At 53.9% G+C, this 24,020-nt stretch overlaps 7 protein-coding genes across 7 annotated transcripts; 4 read left to right on the top strand and 3 right to left on the bottom strand.

Annotated features, from left to right (window-relative positions):
- Window positions 1-476: 476 nt before the first annotated feature.
- Window positions 477-2,258, top strand: HER10_EVM0009613 (pyruvate dehydrogenase E1 component). Its single transcript, XM_035479098.1, has 4 exons — window positions 477-800; window positions 917-1,050; window positions 1,118-1,572; window positions 1,631-2,258. Exons 1-4 carry the CDS (start codon window positions 669-671, stop codon window positions 2,137-2,139), a joined length of 1,230 nt encoding a protein of 409 aa, XP_035336408.1. The 5' UTR covers window positions 477-668; the 3' UTR covers window positions 2,140-2,258.
- A 341-nt stretch (window positions 2,259-2,599) lies between these two features.
- Window positions 2,600-5,831, top strand: HER10_EVM0004007 (DNA ligase I). The gene is made up of 5 exons (XM_035473667.1): window positions 2,600-2,767; window positions 2,905-3,071; window positions 3,134-4,286; window positions 4,339-5,107; window positions 5,178-5,831. The coding sequence occupies exons 1-5, from the start codon at window positions 2,628-2,630 to the stop codon at window positions 5,712-5,714; spliced, it is 2,766 nt and encodes a 921-aa protein (XP_035335895.1). The 5' UTR covers window positions 2,600-2,627; the 3' UTR covers window positions 5,715-5,831.
- A 552-nt stretch (window positions 5,832-6,383) lies between these two features.
- HER10_EVM0000195 (uncharacterized protein) lies at window positions 6,384-8,445 on the bottom strand. The gene has a single exon (XM_035469989.1). The coding sequence runs from the start codon at window positions 8,342-8,344 to the stop codon at window positions 6,560-6,562; it is 1,785 nt and encodes a 594-aa protein (XP_035335550.1). The 5' UTR covers window positions 8,345-8,445; the 3' UTR covers window positions 6,384-6,559.
- Window positions 8,446-11,376: 2,931 nt separating this feature from the next.
- Window positions 11,377-13,662, top strand: HER10_EVM0005628 (histidine acid phosphatase). The gene is made up of 2 exons (XM_035475236.1): window positions 11,377-13,221; window positions 13,277-13,662. The coding sequence occupies exons 1-2, from the start codon at window positions 11,809-11,811 to the stop codon at window positions 13,388-13,390; spliced, it is 1,527 nt and encodes a 508-aa protein (XP_035336052.1). The 5' UTR covers window positions 11,377-11,808; the 3' UTR covers window positions 13,391-13,662.
- Window positions 13,663-15,636: 1,974 nt separating this feature from the next.
- HER10_EVM0013173 (mold-specific protein MS95) lies at window positions 15,637-17,617 on the top strand. Its single transcript, XM_035482537.1, has 2 exons — window positions 15,637-16,400; window positions 16,461-17,617. Exons 1-2 carry the CDS (start codon window positions 16,377-16,379, stop codon window positions 17,424-17,426), a joined length of 990 nt encoding a protein of 329 aa, XP_035336737.1. The 5' UTR covers window positions 15,637-16,376; the 3' UTR covers window positions 17,427-17,617.
- A 211-nt stretch (window positions 17,618-17,828) lies between these two features.
- Window positions 17,829-20,555, bottom strand: HER10_EVM0003830 (phosphatidylinositol-specific phospholipase C). Its single transcript, XM_035473493.1, has 2 exons — window positions 18,498-20,555; window positions 17,829-18,430 (listed from the first exon to the last, which is right to left on the bottom strand). Exons 1-2 carry the CDS (start codon window positions 20,197-20,199, stop codon window positions 17,913-17,915), a joined length of 2,220 nt encoding a protein of 739 aa, XP_035335868.1. The 5' UTR covers window positions 20,200-20,555; the 3' UTR covers window positions 17,829-17,912.
- Window positions 20,556-21,506: 951 nt separating this feature from the next.
- Window positions 21,507-23,803, bottom strand: HER10_EVM0012592 (uncharacterized protein). Its single transcript, XM_035481985.1, has 7 exons — window positions 23,472-23,803; window positions 23,298-23,369; window positions 23,146-23,207; window positions 22,903-23,084; window positions 22,233-22,837; window positions 21,947-22,136; window positions 21,507-21,843 (listed from the first exon to the last, which is right to left on the bottom strand). The coding sequence occupies exons 1-7, from the start codon at window positions 23,556-23,558 to the stop codon at window positions 21,599-21,601; spliced, it is 1,443 nt and encodes a 480-aa protein (XP_035336681.1). The 5' UTR covers window positions 23,559-23,803; the 3' UTR covers window positions 21,507-21,598.
- Window positions 23,804-24,020: the final 217 nt, after the last annotated feature.

Raw genomic sequence — 24,020 nt, 5'->3', positions numbered from 1 at the left:
CTTGAGTTTGATGCTCGGAGTTCCGGTTTGATCTGTGATGAGTAAGGTACTTGATCTGACGTACTTTTCTGTTGTGCCTATCCGTACAGGGACAAAGTATAACGCCGCTGCTATTGTGGATTTTGAAATCATTTCTTGCAACCACGAGACATGGCATATGCGAAAGATGGGGAAATGCCCTCGTTGAGTTGGACAACCTGTGGCATCAATCGACTAAGGTACCTCCGATCGGAAGCCATATTTTGTCCTAATCTGCTCTTATTAAGGTAACTTATTACGGATAGAGTAAGGTAGGGGTTTGGGTTTTCGCGGCGATTGGACCCAGTGCTGGGCTCTGTTTCCCTGCTATCTCCGAAGGCCGTTCTCGCTGTCCACTGAATGCGAACTCGATGGGACCCGTGCGAGAATATGACCGACCGTTGGAAGCCGGGCCCGCCAAAGTCACAGCGCGCTCGAAGTTCACACCTCGCAAATCCCGTTGAGGCAGGGTCACGTGAAGGCAAGCTAGCCGTATACGGACTAGTAGTTTTCAACAAGCAGCAGCTCCCTTCCCAACCAACGCCGCGATTTTTCGGAGCTCCAGCGACCAAATAATTTGTTATCACCCTCCTTCCCCCGAACCCTTCTCATCCTCATCGTCCGGAGGCTCCATCATCACCACCCCCACGATGTTCTCCCGCGCGATCAGGTTAAACAGAGCAGTGCCTCTGCGCACTCGCGCCCCGGCCACTTTTGCTGCTGCATCCCGGTCCGTCACCACCAACGCCGCATCGGCAACTTTGGAGAAGGGAGTTCCCCAGGTCAGTTTGCGCTCTTTTCCCATCGCCACATTCGCCGGACATGCTGCGACACCAAAACGCTCCCCGATATGGAGCCATGCTCAATTGCATCCTGCTAACCCGTAACACTGTTCTAGTCCGACGATGAGCCTTTCCAGATCACCCTGAGCGATGAGAGCTTCGAGACCTACCAGCTCGACCCCCCGCCGTACACCCTCGATGTCACGAAGAAGGAGCTGAAGCAGATGTACAAGGATATGGTTGTTGTCAGGTACGGACAATTCTGTCTCTTTGCAAAAACGTATTAGCTTTAGCTTTGTTACTCACCCTTTGCGCAGACAACTCGAGATGGCCGCCGATCGCTTGTACAAGGAGAAGAAGATTCGTGGTTTCTGCCACTTGTCCACCGGTCAGGAGGCTGTCGCTGTCGGCATTGAGCACGCTCTTACCCGCGAGGATGACTTGATCACTGCTTACCGTTGCCACGGCTTCGCCTACATGCGTGGCGGTACCGTCCGCTCCATCATTGGTGAGCTGTTGGGCCGCCGCGAGGGTATTGCGTACGGCAAGGGAGGTTCCATGCACATGTTCACCAAGGGTTTCTACGGTGGCAACGGTATCGTCGGTGCACAGGTGCCCGTCGGTGCTGGTCTGGCTTTCGCCCACAAGTACACCGGTCGCAAGAACGCCTCCGTTATCCTGTACGGTGACGGTGCCAGCAACCAGGGCCAGGTCTTCGAGGCTTTCAACATGGCGAAGCTCTGGAACTTGCCCGCCCTATTCGGCTGCGAGAGTGAGTTTTGAGCGCTATTAAAGATTATTGCATCGGTCATGCTAACGAACTTTCCCAGACAACAAGTACGGTATGGGTACCGCTGCTGCTCGTTCATCAGCCCTCACAGATTACTACAAGCGCGGGCAGTACATTCCTGGTCTCAAGGTCAACGGCATGGACGTCCTCGCCGTCAAGGCCGCCGTCAAGTACGGAAAGGACTACGCTGTTGCCGAGAACGGACCCCTCGTCCTCGAGTACGTTACCTACCGCTACGGTGGTCACTCCATGTCCGACCCCGGTACCACCTACCGTACCCGTGAGGAGATCCAGCGCATGCGTTCCACCAACGACCCCATCGCCGGCCTCAAGCAGAAGATCATGGACTGGGAGGTTGTCACTGAGGACGAGCTCAAGACCATTGACAAGGAGGCCCGCAGCTTCGTCAACGAGGAGGTTGCCGCTGCTGAGGCCATGGCCGTCCCCGACACCACCCCCAAGATTCTCTACGAGGACATCTACGTCCCCGGTACCGAGCCCCAGTTCATCCGCGGCCGTACCCCTGATGAGACCTACTACTTCAACTAAATTCCTGCGCATGATGAATAATTGTTTCCTAACCTTTCTGTCCTATTGTACAATACCTACTAGCTAGAGAGGGTGAAGTGGTCACAATCTGAACATGGCCAGGGTCTGCAGATATCCTCCTGGTTCGACAAATTTTTAGTCCCTTTTTGTGACATCCAGCACACTGTGATATGACACGCACATTGCTCATGCCTCATAAAATTTGAAAAGCTCCTCTCGGCATGGCGCACTTACAATAGACCGACAACTGGCAGTCTTCTTCCAGTGCATTAAGCCCAATCGGGGTGGTTCAGAAAACTTTCCCGAAGCGGCGCAGTGGTGGTCCAGGTCGCTGCCTACCGTGCCTACCGTGCCTGCCCATGCTGCCTGGAAAGTTTCTGTGGGCCCGTGCAGCAACGGGTCCTTTTCGCGTCACCAGGCAGGAGCTCTTAACGCGATTCTTCTGCTCCAAGCGCGTCGAGGTTCCCCAGGGTCCTCCTACAACCTTCATGTCTGCTCTTCCCCGCCTTCTGAGCAGTTCAATCGGTCAAAGAAACGTACTTGGGGCAGCGTTTCATACCAGCTCTCGACTCTTCAGTATCTACACTCGACCAGCCATCACAATGGCGCCAAAGCAGGCGACGCTGGGGTACGTCAAGCCATCTCAGACAACGTTGGGGTGTGTGAAAGGACAATGCTCCTAGGACCACCACGGATGCAATGGAATTATTCTCAATTCTAGCCATCGTGTGGTGTCAAAGAAAATCTGCTGACAGAGCTCTACAGAAAGTTCTTTGGAGCGAAAGGATCCAAGCCCGAACCCCAGCAGAGCAAGCTGAGCTTCGCCACCAAGGCAGCCCCGAAGAAAGAGGTTAAGAAGGAGGTTAAGAAGGAGACGGAAGAGGAGGACGATGCAGCCAAAGATGCCGTCAAGACACGGGCATCTCCTAGCAGTATGTTTTTATTTCATACGATGGACGTCTCCTGTTTCAATTGACTAACGAGTCAACTACAGAGCCGCGGAAACGTACCAGAAGCCCGAGTCCCGCCGTACAAGCATCGAGCCCGAAGGTCAAGAATGAGATTGTCGAAGAGGATGAGGACGATGAGCCTGCCACGAAGAGACCGCGCAGAGGCCGCAAACGTGTCATTGAGGACGAGGACGAAGATGAAGTGATGGACGAAGCTCCTAGCAAGTCCCGATCAAAGTCACCAAAAACCTCCCAGGCCAAAAAGAACGGCACAGACAAGTCTGTAAAGGCCGCAAACGCATCGAAGACTGCCCAACCGAAGAAGACCGCCAAGTCTCCCACACCTGTCGTGGAGGACGATAAGGAGGATGCAACGGAGTCTGCGTCAGAAGAAGACGTAGTTGAAGACGACGAAGAGGAGGCCAAGCCTACGGCAGCGAAGAAGAAGGCCTTGGAAAAGGTGCAGATGAAATTGAGGACCCAAACCAAGGACCCATATCCCGACTGGAAGGCGGGCGAACCAGTTCCCTATGCCGCGCTCTGTACGACCTTCTCCCTGATCGAGCTCACGACCAAGCGGCTCGAAATCATGGCACACTGTTCTCTATTCCTCCGACAGGTTCTGCGTCTGACCCCCGACGATCTTCTTCCCACTGTTCTGCTCATGATTAACAAGCTGGCTCCTGACTATGCCGGCATTGAGCTGGGCATTGGTGAGTCGCTCATCATGAAGTCCATTGGTGAATCCACGGGACGAAGCCTCGCAGTCATCAAACAAGACCAGAAGGATATTGGAGATCTCGGCCTCGTTGCCGTCAAAAGTAGATCAACACAGCCAACCATGTTCAAGCCCAAAGCTTTGACGATACGGGGAGTTCACAAGGGTCTCATGGGCATCGCCACTGTTTCTGGCAATGGTGCCCAGGGCCGTAAGGTGGACGCCATCAAGAAGTTGCTATCAGCAGCCGATTCCCATTCCTCCGGAAAGGTGGATATCACGAAGGACAAGGGCGGTCCCAGCGAAGCCAAGTATCTTGTCCGATTCCTCGAGGGTAAGCTTCGATTGGGACTGGCAGAAAGGTCCGTTCTGGTGTCTTTGGCTCAAGCTGTGGTCTTCCACGAGGCCGACGCCAAAGGCCAGGTACCCAAGACGACAGACGTGGAACAGGCCGAGGCCGTTCTCAAGACAGTTTACAGGTTTGTGGCTTGGTCTCACAATTACCCATAGCCTCGTACTAATCATGTTTAGTGAACTTCCGAGCTACGATGTCATCATCCCCGCCATGGTGGAACATGGCATCATGAACTTGCGCGAGCATTGCAAGCTGAAGCCCGGCGTGCCCCTGAAGCCAATGTTGGCAAAACCAACGAAAGCTATCACTGAAGTTCTGGACCGCTTCGAGGATCAGACCTTCACATGTGAATACAAGTACGACGGCGAACGGGCGCAGATCCATTACGTTGCGAAATCCGCGGATGAGGAGATTAGTCAATCTTTGCCGGGGGCTACGACAGCTGCGGCAAATGGTGTTGCTGCCATCTTTTCCCGTAACTCTGAAGATCTCTCCAAAAAGTATCCCGATATCCTTGCCAAACTGCACACTTGGGTCAAGGAGGATACGAAGAGCTTCGTCCTTGACTGTGAGACAGTTGCGTGGGATGTTGACGAGAAGAAAGTCCTCCCTTTCCAGCAGCTGATGACGCGGAAGAAGAAGGACGTCAAAATCGAAGATGTCAAGGTGAAGGTCTGCGTTTTTGCTTTCGATCTCCTCTATCTCAACGGCGAGGCCATTGTTGAGAAGTCGCTCAGGGAGCGTCGCGAGCTCCTGCTGAATGCCTTTACGCCAGTAGAGGGTGAATTTGCCCTTGCTACGCATATGGATGGACAGGAGTTGGAGCAGATCCAAGTGTTCCTCGACGAGAGTGTCAAGGCGTCTTGCGAAGGTCTGATGGTGAAGATGTTGGACGGCTCGGAGAGCGGGTATGAGCCCAGCAAGAGGAGCCGAAACTGGCTCAAGGTAAGCCGCTTGGATCCCTTGGAGATGTCCACTGCGCCGATGATTTGTCGTGCTGACTGCATATTTCTAGATCAAAAAGGATTACTTAAGCGGCATCGGCGACTCGCTTGATCTCGTAGTATTGGGTGCATATCACGGCAAAGGCAAGCGTACATCTGTCTACGGCGCCTTCCTCTTGGCCTGCTATAACCCGTCGTCTGATTCATATGAAACCGTCTGCAATATCGGCACGGGATTCTCCGAGGCCGTCCTCGAGGAACTGCACAAGCAGCTCTCGGACATTGCCATTGACCGGCCAAAGCCGTTTTACGCACACTCCTCGGGCGGGCAACATCAGCCCGACGTGTGGTTCGAGCCTCGTTACGTCTGGGAGGTCAAGACGGCCGATTTGACGCTCAGCCCGCGCTACAAGGCCGGGTGTAAAGAAGGTGTCGACCCCGGCGGTGAAAAGGGAATCAGTCTGCGATTCCCGCGCTTCATCAAAGTGCGCGACGACAAGAAGGCCGACGAGGCCACGTCCAGTCGCCAGGTGGCTGAGATGTATCGCAAGCAGGAGAGCGTGACCAAGAGCAAGGGCCCTGCGGTGGATGATGATTTTGAGTATTAATTACAAGGTTTCAATCTTTGTTAAAAGAACTGGCGATTGATTCATGGCGTTCTTACACGGCTCTGGGCGGGATTACAATATATGCGGGTGCTTCCGCTCATCACGACGGGAAAGGGGTTAGGTTGAAGCATGATTTGTTAGTTTGCGAAATTGCATACATAGGTACTTGCAAAATGTGTTCAAATCTTTGCGCCACGCAGAAGGAGACACATGCGATTTCTTTCTTCAACCCGCATGACATGTGTATGTATACCTTGCCAACTCGTCCCGTATTTTTTGCTCGGTTCCTCTGCTCTTATCTCGCATGTCTCACGAGGAAAGCGCAATCCCGCGCGATATATGTAAGCGTCGATCCAAAAGCAAAGTAAGATAGTTCGTTCATGTACAGATTTACTTTGCCTTTGCATGCGGCCGCCGCGCCGGCAGATGCATGTGTGTGATCTTCGTCATTGTACCTCTACCTGATTTTTTCCCTTTTCTCTCTATTTTTTTTTTTCGAGCACTGCAGCTTGCATTGCCAAGAATAACCTTGCAGCGGACAATTGGTATGTACATTATAAATGGGCAGATGACTGTTTGCTATACAAGTCGTAGAAGAGGAGCTCGACTTTATCTAGCACAATGTCGAATTAGCAGACACGACCAGTGTTGACAAGACTTGTGGAAGATGGGTCATAATACGTATGTTTGTAATTTGTAGCACCTTCTTCTATTCTACATGCTATACCAAAATTCTGTCCCTAGTTCTGTGGGTGGTAAAGTGAGGCTCAAGAAACCACTACAATTCGGCTTTTAACCTTATCCGCTGTACGGATGCAAACTCGAAAGGGCCGGACGAAAACTTTCTAGGCTCTAGCGACACCCCCTTTCTTACTAACATGTTCCTTTACGTTTTTCCCCATGCCGATGCCCTTCCTTCGGCCCCGAATCACAGCCTCCAACGCCTTGCCGATGGCGGGCATGTCACCGAGCATGGTCAAGTGTCCGCGCTCGGTGCTGACACGCCCACCACGTACCAGCTCGTACCCTTCTGGCAGCTGCGCCTCGCGCGCGAGAACAACGCCATCGCCGGCGCGGAAGATGAGGTCGTCGTAGGCTTGTGCATGGCAGATGGCCTCGCGGCTGCTGACCTTGACGGCGTACACGGTGGGGACTTCCTTGCCGTAGATGATGCCGAGAGGAGGGTACGCGTTGGCCTCTGATAGTGCTGGGTCGAATTGTGTTTCTTGACGGAACCTCTTGACCTCGGCAAGGGTACGCTCGAGGTAGGCAATGTTTCTGGCGCGGTTGGGGGGCGTGGTCGTGCCAGATGCCCCCTTTGTGAAAGGCGATGGCTTGTTGCCATCTATCTGTGGGTTGATGCCTCCTTCGCGGACGTGCTCTACCTTCCGGGCCGCGTCGGTTACTGATGGCGGCAAGACATGGTTCTGTTTCTTCTCGCTTGAGCTGCGACTGCGGACCGACAATAGAGAGCTGAACGTTGTCGACTTTTCCTTTGGCACTAGGGGAGGTAGCGGAGGCTCAATACATGGTGTGAGACGATATTTGATCCATTCATTTACGTCGTGAAAGTCGATATTGTACTCTTCCTTTGTATCCTTGTTGACGAAACAGAAGCCGTCATCGGGCAGAAACACGAAGGACGTTCTGAGTGAGAAGTTGACCTGCGCAGTCAAGATCTTCTCGTTGAGGAGGACTGCGTCGCCGTCTCTCAAAGGCCCTAGGACGTTGATGCATCGCTGAGGTGTACCAACGTAAACCACTCCGGAAAACAGGTCCGGTCTCTGGTTGACAACGTGACGGGTGATAAGACCACCGAGACTGTGGGCCAAAACAAGAGCGCCTCTGGGCTCTGTCGAATCCACCTGGTTGCATGGCAGCTTTTCCAAGAATTCAACCATTTTACGCGATAGCAGATGAGGGCTCAGTCTCCAGTCGTAGCCATAATCGTGTAAACGTAGCTTTCCTTTCCGAACATTTTCGCAAGCGGCAATTTTCTTGAATAACTTTCTGGAAATGTCGATTGGGCCAATGTTCTGAAGCATGCCTGACGGGATGATGCGCTCTTCCATTGACTCTTCATCTTCGGGGTCAAGACCGACCTCCAAGTCCGCCTTCCTCATGTTGAGTCCGATTTTGACTGGAGCCCATAGTTGGTGGTGTGGAGGCTCTGCTGATCGTAGAATCGAACCACGGTAACCACCCAGAATTACTATATCCCCAGTCAACGTCTCCAGCACTCTGTCTAGAGTTGACAGTCCGTCGTTGTCCACTTTGGGTGCCGGGGCTTCGGGGATGGTCTTGCCCGTTGCGTCTTCGTTGAGTTTGAGTGACGATCCAAGTTTGGGTAGGCTTGGCATTTTGAACGTTGGTCTTTCGGGCAGACTGTCTTTGATTGCCTTCATCCTCACATTGGCCATTTCTCTGACGTGATCAAACCTGCCATCGTCATCCCCGATAGAAGATGTGCGGGATAGCGAGTGGTACAACAGCGAATCATCGGATGTAACTCGCCTCAAAACACGGGGTCTTGTGGTGGAAGGTCTCCCAGATGATACAGACGGACGATTACCAGATGCTTCATTGGCCATCGTTTGCGCACGAGGAAGACCGTTGGCACCGCTAGACATGGCAGCTGTGTTGTTATAGGGCCTTCTATTCTGGGCCAGGGGAAATTTCCGCTGTTCCGTCGTCGTCGTCGTCGTCGTCGTCGTCGTCGTCGTCGTCGTCGATTTCGGTTCCGCCTTCTCTGCGGCGGCAGTAAAGAAGGATAAAGAATTGAAGATTGCCGAAGGAGCCGGGAACGAAGAAAAAGCATTCGAAAACTTCTTTAGCGCATCAGCTCCTGTGGAAGATGAGCGTTTATGTCTGGTTTGACCAAAAGATATGGATTCGAGGGCGCTCTTGGGCGCTTCGCCGTCCCCACCACCAAATATCATGTTCCGTGGACTCGACTGCCATGGTGAAGGCAGGTCTTCCTTTGGGGCTGGCCTAGCTTTTTGGAGCTTTTGAGACTCTCGTCTGCGAGGCGGCGCCGGTGATATGGGAGTGTCCGACTCGGTCTCGAAATTGGTTGGAATCTCATCGGGGAAGGGCGTTAATTCTGGCGAGCTAGCGGAATCGTCACTACTCGTAATGCCAGGCAGGAAGAGCCCGGACGATTTCCTCTCCCTCTCTCTCTCCAATGCAGCAGCCTTTTCAGCTTTGGATGTTTGTGGTAAAGTGAGTCGAGTTGCAGCAACACTCAATGCGGGTTGCATGACGGACTGGGCGCCATCCTGGTCATCGTCACCATACACTGGATCTTCAGATGGGACTTTTTCTAAGATCGGAGACGGCGACCTCCTCCTTTCACTGACACCTTCTTTTTGAGACATGGCCACCATTATGAGGTTTTCCTTCAAAGGTGCTGAGAAATCGGGTTGCCGGATCGCGGGTGGTATAAGAGTTATAAAAATCGCAATTTGCAGCCGGGCGTTCCGGGTGTTAGCTCAATGGCACATGCTCAATGGCCTTTTTGGGAAGAGCGAGAGTGGACACCAGCTGGTGCTGCACCGAGGTCAGTACGGCAGATTGGCCTGAACAAGAGGTCAAAACCGACAAGGCGAGGTAAAAGAGGATCTCAAGAGTCTGGGGAAAAGCTGGGTCGAGGGCTATATGGCCCAGTCAAGGGGAAAGGATAGAAATGTGCTTTGCTGAGGTGTAGGCCCTCTAGGTTGTGTGTGACGAGACGGTAGGATTTAGAAACGATGATTCAGTACAACACTCCGATCTGAGAAGACGTAGTTTGACAATGACGAACCAGATAATTGGAGCAGGGGTAGGGAAGCACCGTGTAGGTGATATAAGAAGGAGAAGCTAAGGTAGCAGTAGTAGTAGGAGGGTGCGTAAGGTAGTCGTACCTTTCTACTTAGAAAAGTAGAGTACCTAACCGCGTATCTATACGGAGGGTAGGCAACCCACGTGTGCCCACTTGTTCCCGTCCTACCCATCCGTACCTACGGACTAAGGAATGTACCTTACGTTTGACGTGCGTGCGTGCCTTGCCTTGACAGAAAACTCGATTAAGGAAAGGTAAGGTACCACCCTCGCCTCAGTCCGAGGTGTGGGTAATAGCCAACACACACGACCGCACAACCTGAAGAATGGAAGCATGGGAGGGAAGCTTGCTGAAGTTCTTCCCGCTGTGTACCGTAGTAGTTGCGTAGACGGTAGGTGCTAAAGAGCAAAGACCAGAAGTCTGATATGCACAGAGCTGCGCCTCCCTCGCCCGAGAACCAGGGGCATCCTTCCCGGGAGTACATCGAATAGATCTCCGGCAGGAAGGGGCTCAGGCTCAGGCTGCCAAATATCGAATGCGGCTAGACTAGGTAGAGATCGCTGTTCATCTCACTGCTGTTTCTTCCGCGCTCGACCGACATTTGCTTCCCAATTGCCATAGGTACCGGACCGTCCTTTCTGTCAGAGAGGCACGGATAACGGCAACAAGTGGGAGAGTTATTGCGCAGACAGCTGTGCTTTTGCTCTGTCAAAGCCAGTGTGCGGGACATGGTCTTGGAAGAAGCCAAGCACATATTCTTTTTCTTCTTCGTCTTCGTCTTCTTCTCCGCCGTTGCGCTGTTTTGCATCAGGGGCGCTCTGGCCGATCCAACCGCTAGGTGTCCCTCGTTCTAGGATGAGACCGCGATTCGAGTAATGCTTGTTTTTTTTCTAAGTGTAGTACTCCGTAGTCAGCGGGCGTATCTTTTTTTCCAAGGTTCTTGCCTCTTTCTTCCATTCTCTGCCCAATGCCACTGACATAATCACATGCGCTGTCTGCGTCTTAGCTCCCACCCCACCATGTCTTAGCCACCAATTGGAACCTGCGTCATTGGCCAATGCCTATGGCCCACTTGGTCGGCCGGTAGCAACGGACCCTGCGGCAACCGATGATCCGGCATTGCCATGTCGATCGACCCAAAACAGCTTGTCAGGCTTTCCTGTCGATTTCCCTGGTTGACTTTGATGCCTATAATTGTGGAGGGATGTGGAGAAATGCTATCAGCGCCGACGGGTACAGGTGGACTGGGAGAATACCAATTTCACATGTGTCGATTTAAACATCCAGCGTCAACTCATCATGAATGCATAAATGCGACCTAAGGAGGAGATGGTTATCTATACCTCTTTGTCTACTGGACGTGCCTGCCTTAGGTACAGTACTTGGAAAGTACAATCTCGGGTATCTGAGGACATGCGGATATAAGGTGTTATTAGCAAAAGTAAGCTCGGTCAAATGGCCTGATGGTAACCTCAAACTTGCAAAATTCGAGGCTCGAGGATTCAGGTTGGCCTGCTTGGACATTCCATGGTGATTCCAGATTCCGGATTCTTACTTGGGCTGATCTGATGTACGGCACGCCCAACGCAGCAATCTATACCGAGCCATCCAGCACGAAGCACGTTTCCACGCTTCCAATTCCACCCACGGACGGACCTGGAGCTTGGTGCTGTTTGGGCAGAGGTGGACTTTGGCCTTCGACCTTCCCATCAGATAACATTTCTTATCGCCCCACTAATTACCAGACACATCTGCAGGTGCAGCTAACGACCTTACCCGCGCTTGCACCTGCGTCTCCGAGGTGTCTTTGTACCTATGAGGGACGTCATTGCCAGGCCAAGCCGCCAACCCAATGGAAAGCCTCACCCACCCACGACTGTGACTGCTATGTTGGCCCGGCTTCAGTGTCGCATCCCTGCCCCGCGAAATCCAATGCATCGTCCGCGATTTGCAGTATGGAGTACGTAAGGAAAGCACAAGGTACCTACCCAACTGCCCTTCAGCATCCAGGGAAGGACAAGGTAAGGTAGCTCAAGGAGGCTTAGACCGGACCGCCTCGCCAAACAGATTCCCCCAACGTCTTGTCACAAACACAAACAAGTCTCGAGCTTCGTTTCCCACCCTCCATTGCCATTGTCGTCGTCCCATGCATTACCCTGTTTGTTGAGCTTACTCTTTGTGCTCTCCCCGGCAGGCCTCGTCTCGCAAGCATTCCTCCGGGCTCCCTGATCTCCTCCATCTACCTATCCGAGCCGTAGAATAATCTCCGAAGCTATGACTACCCTTGAACCTCGCCAACCTTACACCGACGCCGAGCTGCGCCAGCTGTACCCTCCACAGCTCAAGCTCCAGCTGGTGCAGATCCTTCTCCGGCACGGCGAACGAACTCCCGTCAACCCTCGCTTTTCCAACACCGGCCTTCCTGAGTACTGGCCCTATTGCAGTGTCGTTCGTCACCTCCGAAATGCTGTTCTCGATCCGGACACCGGTGAATACTCATACCTCGATTGGAAGAGACGTCTCGAGGGATTCGGTTCTAAAGACGATAGTCCTGTAATCGTTGCCGGCCCCAAGGGCGAGCTTGACGATATCTGTGATCATGGCATGCTTACGGACCGCGGCCGAGAGACCACCCACCAACTAGGCAAACGCTTTCGTGATCTCTACGTTGATCGACTCAGCTTCTTGCCCACAGAACTTACCGACGCGGAGTCTCTGTATCTTAGGTCTACACCGGTCCCGCGAGCTCTAGAGTCTCTTCAACAAGCCATTTCTGGCCTATATCCGGCTAGGCATCGGGCACCCGATCTCCCCGCACTCACGATCCTAGGGCGGGTACAGCCAGACGAGACTCTCTTTCCCAACGAAGGCCATTGCCGGCGATTCAGTATTCTCGCCCGCGCATTCGCCCAACGGACTGCCGAGCGATGGAATGATACTCCAGAGATGGGCTACTTGAACAAGAAGCTCGGAAAATGGATGGAAGATGGTAAACTCATTGCAGTTGATTCAAAGCCTAGGCTTAGTGGGATCATGGATACTATCAACGCATCACGCGCACATGGCCCGAAGACGAAGCTACCTTCGGAGTTCTACGATCCCAAGGTACTCTCCATTATTGAGAGAATTGGCGTAGAAGAGTGGTATAGCGGATACAGCGAGAGCCAGGAGTATCGCACACTTGGCATTGGTGGCTTGATGGGCGATATTGTCGCTCGTATGGTCGGAAGCGTCGAACACAGTCCGGCAGACGGAGCCTACGAGATCAAGCAAGCTAGCGCAGCTGCCAGGCCTATCAGATTTGGTATGAGCGGCTGCCATGATACCACTCTTGCCGGTATACTAGCCAGCCTGGGTGCCTTTGGTCCTGACAAATGGCCTCCTTTCACGAGCCACATCGCTGTTGAGATGTTCCGCGATCCCCAGGTTTCGTCAATTCCAACGCAGGCACCCAAGAATGCGGGCTGGTTCGGCTCGTGGTTCTCCACCGGCCGTGCTGGCACACCGGCGCCGGGTACGGCTCCGCCAGGCATTGGCCGTAAGCCGACCCCCGCATTGACAGATGCTGAGAAGAAGCAGCTAGACGGTTACTACGTAAGGCTTCGGTACAACGATGAGCCGGTGACCATCCCCGGCTGCAAGCCTGCTGGCAACCATCTTGAAGGCGATGAGTCCTTTTGTACTCTGGTAAGCTCCCAGACCTCGTTTGTGAAGTGATTGCGTGTGGCTGACCCGAGCCCAGGCCGCCTTTAAGTCGATTGTCGACAAGTACACACCTGTTGACTGGAAGAATCAATGTCGTGGGAACCATGATGCGTCCGCCTTTCCGGCCAAGCCCGAGCCGGCAGGATATTAATGGTTTGCAGAGCTGCTAAGTTTTACCAAGTATATTATCGAGAAACAAGCAGTGGTAATTACTACATAGGATAGAGGAGAAAGTGCTTTGTGCATAGACGAGTGGCAGGTCACCGCATCCTGAGTAGCGTCACGATCTACATAGAACCATTGCTTTTTGTTGAGCTTCCCTTTTTATCGTTCATGTCTGGGTTGAGTGTGTTAGGGTCTATCCTTAAAGGGCGAAGTTATGTACTCGTGTAACATGTCTGTTTAGAGCTAGAGATCTCCCGAAGCCCATGATCAGAAATGGGTTTCAAAGACCTTTGAACTGGAAGCTTGATGTTTCTTCAAATATTGCAGAGACATGTGTGATGATGGCTCTTGGAAACTTTGGCCGATCTTGTCATGGTAGGATTTTAACAGGTGCCAAGAGCTCAAGGACATCTCGGCGTCTCATGTCGTCCTTGGGATCTACTTTCTCAAGACGCTTCGCGGTGTTTGGAAGCCAGACTTAGCATGCATGCTCGGACAACGGGCGAGTGACATCTGCACGCTATATTGGGGTTTAATTCTGTCGAGCTACGCCCGGATTGCGCTAGATCCTGAGCATTGCGATTGTCGCGTGCTGCAGGGCTGGGAAGTAAGAGTCTATTGTCCGTTACTCCGTGATCTTCCGGGTGTAGAATATGGCGCTTGCTGCCTCAAGTTGCTGGATGTAAGTAAGACACGAATTGAGACGCCAGTGTAAGCGGGCTGTTGTTCTGAAGGAAGACCCTCTCACGAGCCATTCATTGCGCGTTTCCGCGAGCAAAATATAGGCAAGCGGGTTGGTGAAGGGCACCGTATCCTAACAGCATCGGTAGTGGTTTAGACATGGCTGGGACATTGCGGTCCTGTCTAAGATATTGTCAATGAACAGAGCTAGACCGCATGAGTGCGACGAGACAGGTCATCAGAAATGATGTTCCTAAGTCATTTTCGATTTCATCAGACAAGAAGGCTGTCGTCCTCACTGTAGGTGCCCAAGAATACTGCCCTCGATGTAATCTATGATCCTTTGCTTAACACAAGGAGAGAAATCAGTTGGAACAGGAAAAGTGAGGAGGCCGCCAGGAGCGCAGAACGCACCAACGGTAGAAGGCCATAGCTCCAGACATCGCGGGGTAGACTGTCTCGAAAGAGCCAAGCTCCAAGGCGACACTCAACTACAAGTCTCCAACAACAAGAGAAGCCGGCACGATCTCCTAGCCAACTCAAAGACACCAGCCGCCCTTGCGGGGTCCGTCGATTCGCCGGGAGCACGTGGAGACACAGTTGGACCAGCCAAGCAGTTGGCGCTGCAGGTAATATCACTAACCTCAGCTGGTGATGGTGTCGTTGACGCTGTCTGGGAGGTACGTAGTTCCTGCACCCTGAGAGATCGCAGGGCACAGTCAACCCCTGTCGAGCTGGCGGGTGGGGTACCGCCGTACCGGAGCCCAGGCCGATCCACCGTCTCCATCCAACCATTGGATGCACAGTTGGGGTTCCAAGTTGACGTCGCCGGCAGCGCCGAATCCGTGGGAAGAAGTTCCAACTGTCCCAATCTTTTCGTCAGGTTACTTCTCGGAAGGAAACGAATGGACGGGAACTTTAGATGGCGAAAAGGGAAAGGGGAGGGAGCCCGATTCGTCTCATTCACACCCAGCAGCGCTTCCCGATGTGCCTGCTTCCAGGGCCAATGTGATGCCATGCCGAGAAAAACCGGGCAATTCTCCCTACTGCAGTATTACATGCTACCTACTGCAGCAGGAAAAAGACGCCAGCTGTCTCTTGGTACCGTCCCATGTTTGCTCAAATCAGGTTTTCTTGGCAGAGCTAGCGCGCCAGAGCTCTCGAAGCTCGACAACCTTGAGTACCACCTACCTTGCCTTTTTTAGCTGTGGCGGGGTCATGGAGTACAACGACCAGAGACATCGAGAGTAGTGTCACCGGCTTTCCTGCGGATGAGACTATTGCGTGCCTTGCTCGCACATCATCGCTGGCACGTTGGCGCTGCCGACACGTCAACTGCAAGTCGCATTCGTTACGCCCGCCAGGAAAGATGATGTTTCTCGATCCCACCTTTCCGTCTTGGAGATGCGTTAATGTGTCTCCGGAATGACGACATAATGGTGGACCATGTGCCAGTTACCCGAGCCCATCAACTCGGTACCAGACCTCGAGATGATGGCTAACGTCTTGGTTGCTATCGATTTCTCACTCACGACAAGACGCAAAGGACGGCATCTGCTCCTAGTCATGACAATACTTGCTGGGCAAAGGATATGAGCGCTTCCTTTTCTTTTGCCCGCACATCTCTCGGAAAGGGAAAATCAAGGATCTCGCAGTCCACTTTCATACAGTTCCATCCCACAGCCTGGTCCTGCTCTGCCCGCTTGGCCATCTAAGACACACCCCTTCAAAGCTGAAGGACAGCATCTCGGTCTAGTCCAACTTTGTCCTAGGAGGGACGCACACACAAACGCTTCTCCAATTGACGTGCCAAGTGGCGCGACATGGTCCAACGTCTCCCAGATTACCACCCCATGGCGGTCCCCATACTCCTTCAGCTAGGCAAGGCAAAAGACCGGTTTCTCAGATTGACCAAACAAGCTTCCCACTACACATCTCGTTCCTTCTTTCCCGGCCCCCAACTCCCGAGTCCCCAACAAGCGGATGACGGGGTCCCAGGTATGGCGTAAACGTACATCTTCCTAGCGTGCGACCCTCGCTCGATGGACCACTGCCTTGTCGATCGAGGAGGGTCCCGAGGAGTCCTACGGGGATAGGAGGGGATGGATGGTTGGAATAACAGGGTCCAACGCATGTGGGAGTGTAATTGGCATCATGGCACAGCCTGAAGTCGATCTGGATTCTTAAATACCCTTCGAACCCCTCAATCTCATCCAACGTGTTTATAGCTTAGCATAATCTCATCTCAACTCATCTCGCAATCAAAAACCACCTCCCAATCCTCACACATCATGTCTTACGGCGGCAACGACGACGTAAGTAGTATATCTATGCTATGCTTACTCCCAAAGCTGCCCTCACTAACACATCCCTAGTCCAACTACGGTTCCTCCCGCAGGGACAACGAGGACAGCTACGGCACCTCGGGAACCACCGGCGGCTTCGGCTCCTCCACCCGCGACAACGAGGACTCGTACGGTTCCTCGCGCCGTGACAACGACAACGACAACAGCTTCGGCTCCTCCACCCGCCGCGACAACGACGACTCGTACGGCTCCTCCAACACGGGCCGCGGCGGCAACGACTCGAGCTACGGCTCGTCGACCCGTCGTGACAATGACACCTCGGACAGCTACGGCTCCTCGGGCCTGAGCTCGTCTCGCAGGGACAACGATACCTCGGACTCGTACGGCTCTTCTCGCCGTGACAACGACAACGACAACAGCTACGGCTCCTCCCGCAAGTCGGACAACGACACCTACGGCTCCGGCAACAAGACCTCGTCCTACGGAGACGACTCCACCTCCTCCAACCTCGCCGGCGCCGACTCCCTCTCGTACGGCAACACCAGCTCCAGCCGCCGCGACAACGACAACTCGGACAGCTACGGCTCTTCCGGCAACACGGGCTCCTACGGATCCTCCCGCAAGGACAACGACAACGACAACAGCTACGGCTCCTCCACCACCCGCCGTGACAACGACGACAGCTATGGATCGTCAGGCAATACCGGATCCTACGGCTCCTCCCGCAAGGACAACGACACCTCGGACAGCTACGGCTCCTCCGGCAACACTGGATCCTACGGCTCCTCCCGTAGAGATAACGACAACGACAACAGCTACGGATCGTCCGGCAACACGGGATCCTACGGCAGCAGCGGCAGGGACAATGACAACTCCGACTCGTACGGCAGCAGCAGCAACAAGAGCGGAGGCGACAGCAAGGTCGGCAAGTTCCTCGAGAAGGCGGGCGACTTGCTCAACAGCGACAAGCTCGAGTCCAAGGGCCAGTCGAAGCGGGAGAACGCCGGGTACGGGAACAACAATGATGACTACTAGATGTTGCTAGTCTAGTAGCCATGTCGTTGATTTGTATCGGGATGTTTGCGGTGGAAAATAGGACTTTGTGTCTTGAAGGGGATGCTTCTGATGCGGAAGCCCCTTTTTCATCTTTTGATGATGATTATGTACTAGCGAGCTCTGAATGAGATATTAATACCATTTGAACACCACTTACCTATCCTAAAGAATGGATGAACTTTTGCGTTGCAGTGTACGGTGGTCCACATTGAAAGCATCAGGCTGTGTTCGGTTTCGCTTGTTGTTTATGTCCGTCAAACTTGAGATTGAGCCTTGCTATGCTGAGGTCGATACAGGACTCTCCAGCGACCAACCAGACTTATCTGATAATGATTGATAGTTGCATAGGAGAGAGTGAAATCCACAATCTGATAATGATGCTCCAATTTGAATGCTCATAATGCTACGCTATGGAAACACCTCAACCCATTCATGCCGTCACCCTCCCCAAAAGGACCAACAGACTCATGTCAACTTCTTTGTAACCCTCACAAGCACAACCCCGTCCGTCAGCCGTCCCTCGCAATCCATGAGATGCACAAACCTATACCCGGCCCTCAACCGATCCAACCGCACCGCCGCCCACGCAGCCAGATCATCCCGCCCAATCTCGTCGTCCCTAACGGTGAACCTCACAAACGTCAGCGCCTCGACCACGCCCGGCACCCCCGCGAACTGCAAGCTCTCCCCCTTGAAATCCGGGTCGACGCCGCGGTTCGACCTGGTCTTGGCCTTGTACTCGCCCTCGCGCTCGCGGCCGTCGTCCTTGATGTGCGCGCCCGGGAGACGCTCCTCGGGGGACTCGACGTGGATCTCGACCTTGACGTAGGGCTTGAAGCCCGAAATGCGGGTGTCGCCCGGCGGGAGGGGCAGGTTCTGGGCTGCGAGGACGTCGATTTGGAGGTCGAGGGTTTTGTAGGTGATTTGCGGGGTGGTGGGTGATGATGGGTCTGGGGTAGAGCCGGTTTTGAGGCAACGGTATCCTGCGGGTTAATGTTAGTATAAGATACTTGTAGAGATGATTAGGGAAAAAAAAAGAGGATGACCAACCCTCAGGCTTCAAAACGTAACCCTTGGTACCCGCAAACATGCCCTCGTTCAGCATCATCCCCTCGTCCCAGTTCTGCCAGTTGAGCGCGACAATCTGGATACCCCTGCGCCAGAAGACGGCTGCGTCGAGGTTGGACGACCCGATGCGCAGGCCCGACGGGTACGCGCGCATCAGGTAGTGCCGGTTGTGGTGGAAGAGCGCGTCCCCCTGCTTCTCGTGCACCTCCATGACGCCCTTCTCCGACAGCGAGAAGATGTGCGTCGGCATCGAGGCCTCGGGCTGCGTGAGTGACTTGAAGGACACGCCGCGGGTGTAGACGCCCAGCCTGCTGAGCGCCTGGATGATTTTGGAGGGCTTCGCCGCGGCCTTTTTGCTTTTTGGTGGTGGTGCCGGTGGCGTCGTCTTGCCGTCCTCCTCTGAGTCTTCGTCCTGCGCGCTAGTCACGCCAGCACCTCCCGGCGGTGGTGCGTACTTGACCTTCACGAGGATCTTGCCCATGAGGTCCGCGGGCCGCGGCAGCTCGGGGGCGTCGACGTCGGGCGTGGGAACGAGCAGGCCCGCCCAGGTGTCCTCCATGATCTTCACCATGATCTCCTGCTGCTCCGCGCTGCAGTGCACCTCGAGACTGACAATGAGGGGCGTGTCCGCCGAGTGGAAACCATAGTCGCGGATCGTCTCGCAGACGTGCCGGAAGGGCACCTCCTTGGTGAGCGTGTAGCCGTGGAAAACCTGGGGTTCGATGGGGAACATCCTCGGCGAAGGGGTCTTTTGCAGCGGCGGTTGCTCCGTTCCGGTTGCCGTTTCCTTGGGGGCGGTTGTGGCGGTGGTGCTCTCGGCGACAGAGGCGGTAGCCGTAGCCGGAGCGGGAGCGGCGGTAGTGCCAGCTGACCGGGTGGTAGCCGTCTCCGTCGGCGGGCTCGTAGACTTTTCAATCCTCTCATCCATTTTCTTCCCCAACGAAGTCTTCTCCAGCCTACTCGCCAGCGACCCGGGCATCTTATCCCTGAGCATCGCAAGCTTGCTCCTCTTCTCCTTCTTCGGCTTCGCCTGCCCTGAAGCAGCGGCAGCGGCAACGGCCTCCTCGTCACTGCTACTCACCGACGTGCCATCCTCATTGTCCGAGTCGTCGCCGTCCCAGACGTCAATCTCGATACACCGGCACCCCCTCACCAGCACGTTCCTGTACGCGTCGGTGCTCGACTCGCTGTACAGCTGGTTCCCCGTCAGGTAGGTGTTGTGGCTGGAGCTGATAAAGTAGCTCGAGAGCGGGTACGACAGGTCCTCCTCGTGGACGGGGCGGGTGATGGCCGAGGCGGACGAGGTCATGTAGTTGAGGAAGCCGTTGAAGTCGAGTTCCTCTGGCGGTGATGCTGCTGCTGCTGCTTCAGACGTGTTGGCCACCAGGCACTCGGGCGTCTCCTCGGCCTGGACGTTCTTCACAAACGAGGCAATCTGCTCCTTGTGCCACTTCTTGTCGTCCTGGCCGGCGTGGACGTTGAAGATCTTTGTCAGGTGCGGTATGACCGAGTCGCCGAGCGTCTTGACGGTGCGCTCCGTCTCGCTGGCGCCGCCGCCGGCCTGGTATCTCAGCGAGGGCTTGGAGGGGTCCGATGTCGCGGACACGATGGTGCCCTGGGGCAGAGGGGCTGCTGCCGGTGTTGTTGCCGCTGCAGGCGCTGTTGGTGCTGCTGTGTCCGCCATGATCTGTTCTTTTGTAGTGATGGTTTTGATGAGGCGGTGAAGAGGAGTAACAGAGAGAATAGAGGAGAGAAGAGGTTCAAAAAGGGTGATAAGAAATAAATTTGCGATGAACGGTGAGAAAACAAGAATAGTGAGACGATGGATGATGCAAGCTGAACCACGAGATACAATCCGCGTCTCGTGTCCCGGTATCAATCAGCCACTAGGCATAGGTAGCGCGAGCTTGTGATACTTCAACGGAAAAAGGTTACGAATGTTTCCAGGTTGAGAGAGCTACAAGAGCTACGTAAGTCAAGCCAAAAAGCCAAGCTACTCTGACTAGGTACTCGGCTCGCTATCCCGAAGGTCCTAATGTCAATATGTGGGCAGTACGTCAACCCGCGCCCCAAGCTTCCCCTTCCCCCAGCCAAAAAAGAGGTCCAGTCGTGGGTGATGATCCATGGGTAGGGGACCTAGGAAACGACTGCCATTCAATCTTGATTTTTGACCCGCTACGCCGCTTGGGCAAAAAATAGAAAATCCAGTTATGTTTCAGCTTGGCAAGGGGGTGGGAACACGACCAGCACAGAGCTAAGTGGTTCTCCTTTCTCTTCTTCAGGGGGCCCGGTATAAAGCTCGCTCATGGAAAGTGGTGAGCTGAGGCGTCCCGTCCAGTGACAGCCAGTCTCCTTCCCCCCTTCCATGGATGATGTGGGATGTCGTCACAGGGTTCGTTCTAGCGGTAAAGAAACCCGACATCAAAAGCCCAGAATCTCACCGCAAAGAAACCTGACCCCTGGGCGGCCCCCTCCCCCTTCCTCTTATCGATAGTGTCAACCCCGCCAAAAGTTGAACCCCTCATTTTTGTTTAGTGCCGGTTCTTGTCGTCTGCAATATTATCCCTGTACCCTTCAGCTCCAATCTCAAGTTAGTGCTCATGAAATCAACGTAGTGACAAGTAAGGTTACAACGATTTGCGATATCAATTGAAATCACAAGAGCAATCTCCATTTTCATGATCGAGGCCTTGTAACTATGTTTAAAACAGTTTGAGCATAATTATGAGGGACGGGCCGCACCGGCTTCAGGGTGTGGGCCAAACTCATGCTTACAGTCGCGTTCATCCTGGCTCGCCTCATCTTTCAGATTCATGTGGTGTAGAGTTACAGATCATATAATCACTCGATTGCCAGCTACTCATGCTAGTATCACATACGTATATATGTGTGTCGCTTAAAAGTGCTTGAATATTGTTCGCTCATAAGTGTCGTCAGGTCATAAGGCGTGATAGCGATAGTTTACACAAAATCCATCCACCATCCACCCACCGTCTATATACTTACCTCTTCAGAATGTTAAAGTCGTTTCTCTCACAAATCCCCTTTCTCACATTGCCACAACGAGACATGCTCAGCGCCCATCATGGCCGTATGGGCGACGTGACCGAAGTCCAGGTATTCGCTTTGCTCATCGTCCGCTTCCTCATCATGGCCATGATATCCGCCTCCATATGTTCGATATTCCTCTCTAGATCGGCGTCCTCAACGCGGAACTGGCTCTCGCGCCGCCTGTCAAATACGATCCACCCGCCGACGATGAGAATCGTCAGGGGCACAGTGATGGCGAAGTACACCCACAACTCCTTGGAGATGACGGGGTCGGCGTCTACCCTGGCAGTCAGCAAACAAGAAATCTTTTGACGGGAATAACCTAGCCCCCCTATGCCGAGAATGTTGTGTTTCTATGACAAGAAGGCCACACTACGTACCTTTGGCAAAGTCGAAAAACGTCATGCTGAAAACAGACGCCAGAAAAGTGCCGGGAAGGAAAACGGCACCGAGTAGGGAAATCGTCTTCATCGCCGTGCTGTCTCGCTTACTCGCGTGCGCAAGTCGTCGTTGCTCACCGGCCATCTGGAACTGAATCTTGGACTCTCGTTGGGAAAGCAGGTTATACAGCTGTCTTGATCGTCAGCATTCCACTCGAAGAGCATCCACATCCCAGCGGCCCCCAGCCCCAGGAGCAGTGAGCAAGAGGGCCTCGAGATAACATACCGCACTACGCTGAATATGCAACCTCTCCAACGTCGTCGCCTGATAATTCTCAATTCCCGTCAACTTCAAGCTGTAAAACTGTAACCGCGCCACCATGCTCCGGTGGAGCTTATCAATCAGCGGCGTATCGTGCTCCTTGGGCACCTTCTCCTTGAACTTGACCAGCCCGGCGTCAATCTCCTTGACGATGGCCTGGTACGCCTGCGGCCGCTTCCAGAGAACCTGGCTATGGCACTCGACGAGATCGCGGCTGATGGCGTCGACCTCGAGGTGCCCGTCCTGGCTGACGTACCCCTCCTCGTCCTCGATCTCGTTGCGCATGCTGACGGCGTGCTCCAGCTTGCGCAGCCAGTCGCGCGCGTCGCGCTGCTTCTGATCCGTCGTCGACGACAGGTCGTGCGAAAGGATGATGATGGGGAGGAGCATCGGGTGGCCGGCCTGCTGGGCGCAAAAGGTGAGGTGCTGGATGGCGGCGACAATGTCGGAGCTCGGGGTGCCTTTGACGTAGCCCGACGTGATGCCACTGCTGAAGCAGTGGGAGAGCATGAGCTCCCACCCGCGCGTCTTGCCCTTTTTCCGGACGTCGGACTTGCGGAAAATGATTTCTGGATAGCGGCATTAGTCGATTGGTGTTGCTCTCTCGACTCAATGGGAAAAGGATAACACCAACGCAAAGTGGGATCCTCATCGTCCTGGTCGTAGGCGCACCAGAAAAAGGGGCCGACGACGCTGGTGCCCTCGATGGCTCTAAAGGGCAGTCGCATAGCCCGGACCATGGATTGGTATGCATCCGCAGTGAAGGAGATGGTGTGAGGCGTAAATGTGTCCTTGTGCTTGGCATTTTTTTGAAGTCTGGGATGGGTCAGTTTGAAGCTCTAATGTGAGCGAGATGGATGAACGGGGAGTTGCGGACACCAATCGAATGCCATTGAGCAATTTGACGCCCTCCTTCAGCTTCGGTGGCTCAAAAGCGCCCTGTCATATTTACCGTGTTAGTGAAAAACAACTCTCACGAAGCTCAATCTCACTGAGCGTGAGCTACAATTACACGGTTTCCGTCCATACCCGGCGATGCAAGAAATTATCAAACTCATCCATGGTCAAGGGATGCTCCTCGCACGAATTGTAAAAAGGGTCCTATCAATTGAGTTAGTTTACGGCCATGAATGTCACAGCTTTGCTCGAGGCCCCCCATCCTGTTGTTCTCCTCGTTGGATGGGCGCGTGATTGGCAACTCACCGAGTAGTTGAGAATCTCGACATAGTGCGTTGCCTCCGAGACTTGGCGGCACTTGCTGACATGTTCGCGGAACATGTAGTCGTCCATCTTGAACCAATTGAGCCGTTACCCAGCCACGCTTCAGTACAATTATTCCACGGGATGAGGGGGAAAAAGACAAATCAACAGCAAGGCTACTCCCAGAAAGCGAAAAGGGAAATAATAAAAAAAAGAGGTCTGGAGGCTCCTGCAGGTTGAGTTCATGGCTCCAGACCGGGCTCCTTTCATAAGCCGCGCCCAGCCCCGTGACTTTGCACCATGTCTGCAGCAAGAAAGCAGCAGCGGTGGTGGTCTTTTTCGGGGCCAGGTCCAGTCCGGCCCATGCAACAATCTGCACTCCAAAGTAACCCGCCTTGTAATTGGTCGAGTTTACAGTATCCGTACGGATACCACAAGCTCGAATCAATCCCCCAGTGAAATCGCTCACTGGATACACTCACCTTGCCACAGCTTTGACAGCACATGGTAACAAGGGCCAAAGGTAAGATTTCGGGGATTTGGGCGGGTTTC

The sequence above is a fragment of the Colletotrichum scovillei genome (genome assembly GCF_011075155.1).
Source record: "Colletotrichum scovillei strain TJNH1 chromosome Unknown Contig00003, whole genome shotgun sequence".
Classification (NCBI taxonomy): domain Eukaryota; kingdom Fungi; phylum Ascomycota; class Sordariomycetes; order Glomerellales; family Glomerellaceae; genus Colletotrichum; species Colletotrichum scovillei.
The sequence above is the reverse complement of the archived record's forward strand: the minus strand, read 5'-3'. Positions and strand labels throughout refer to the sequence as shown.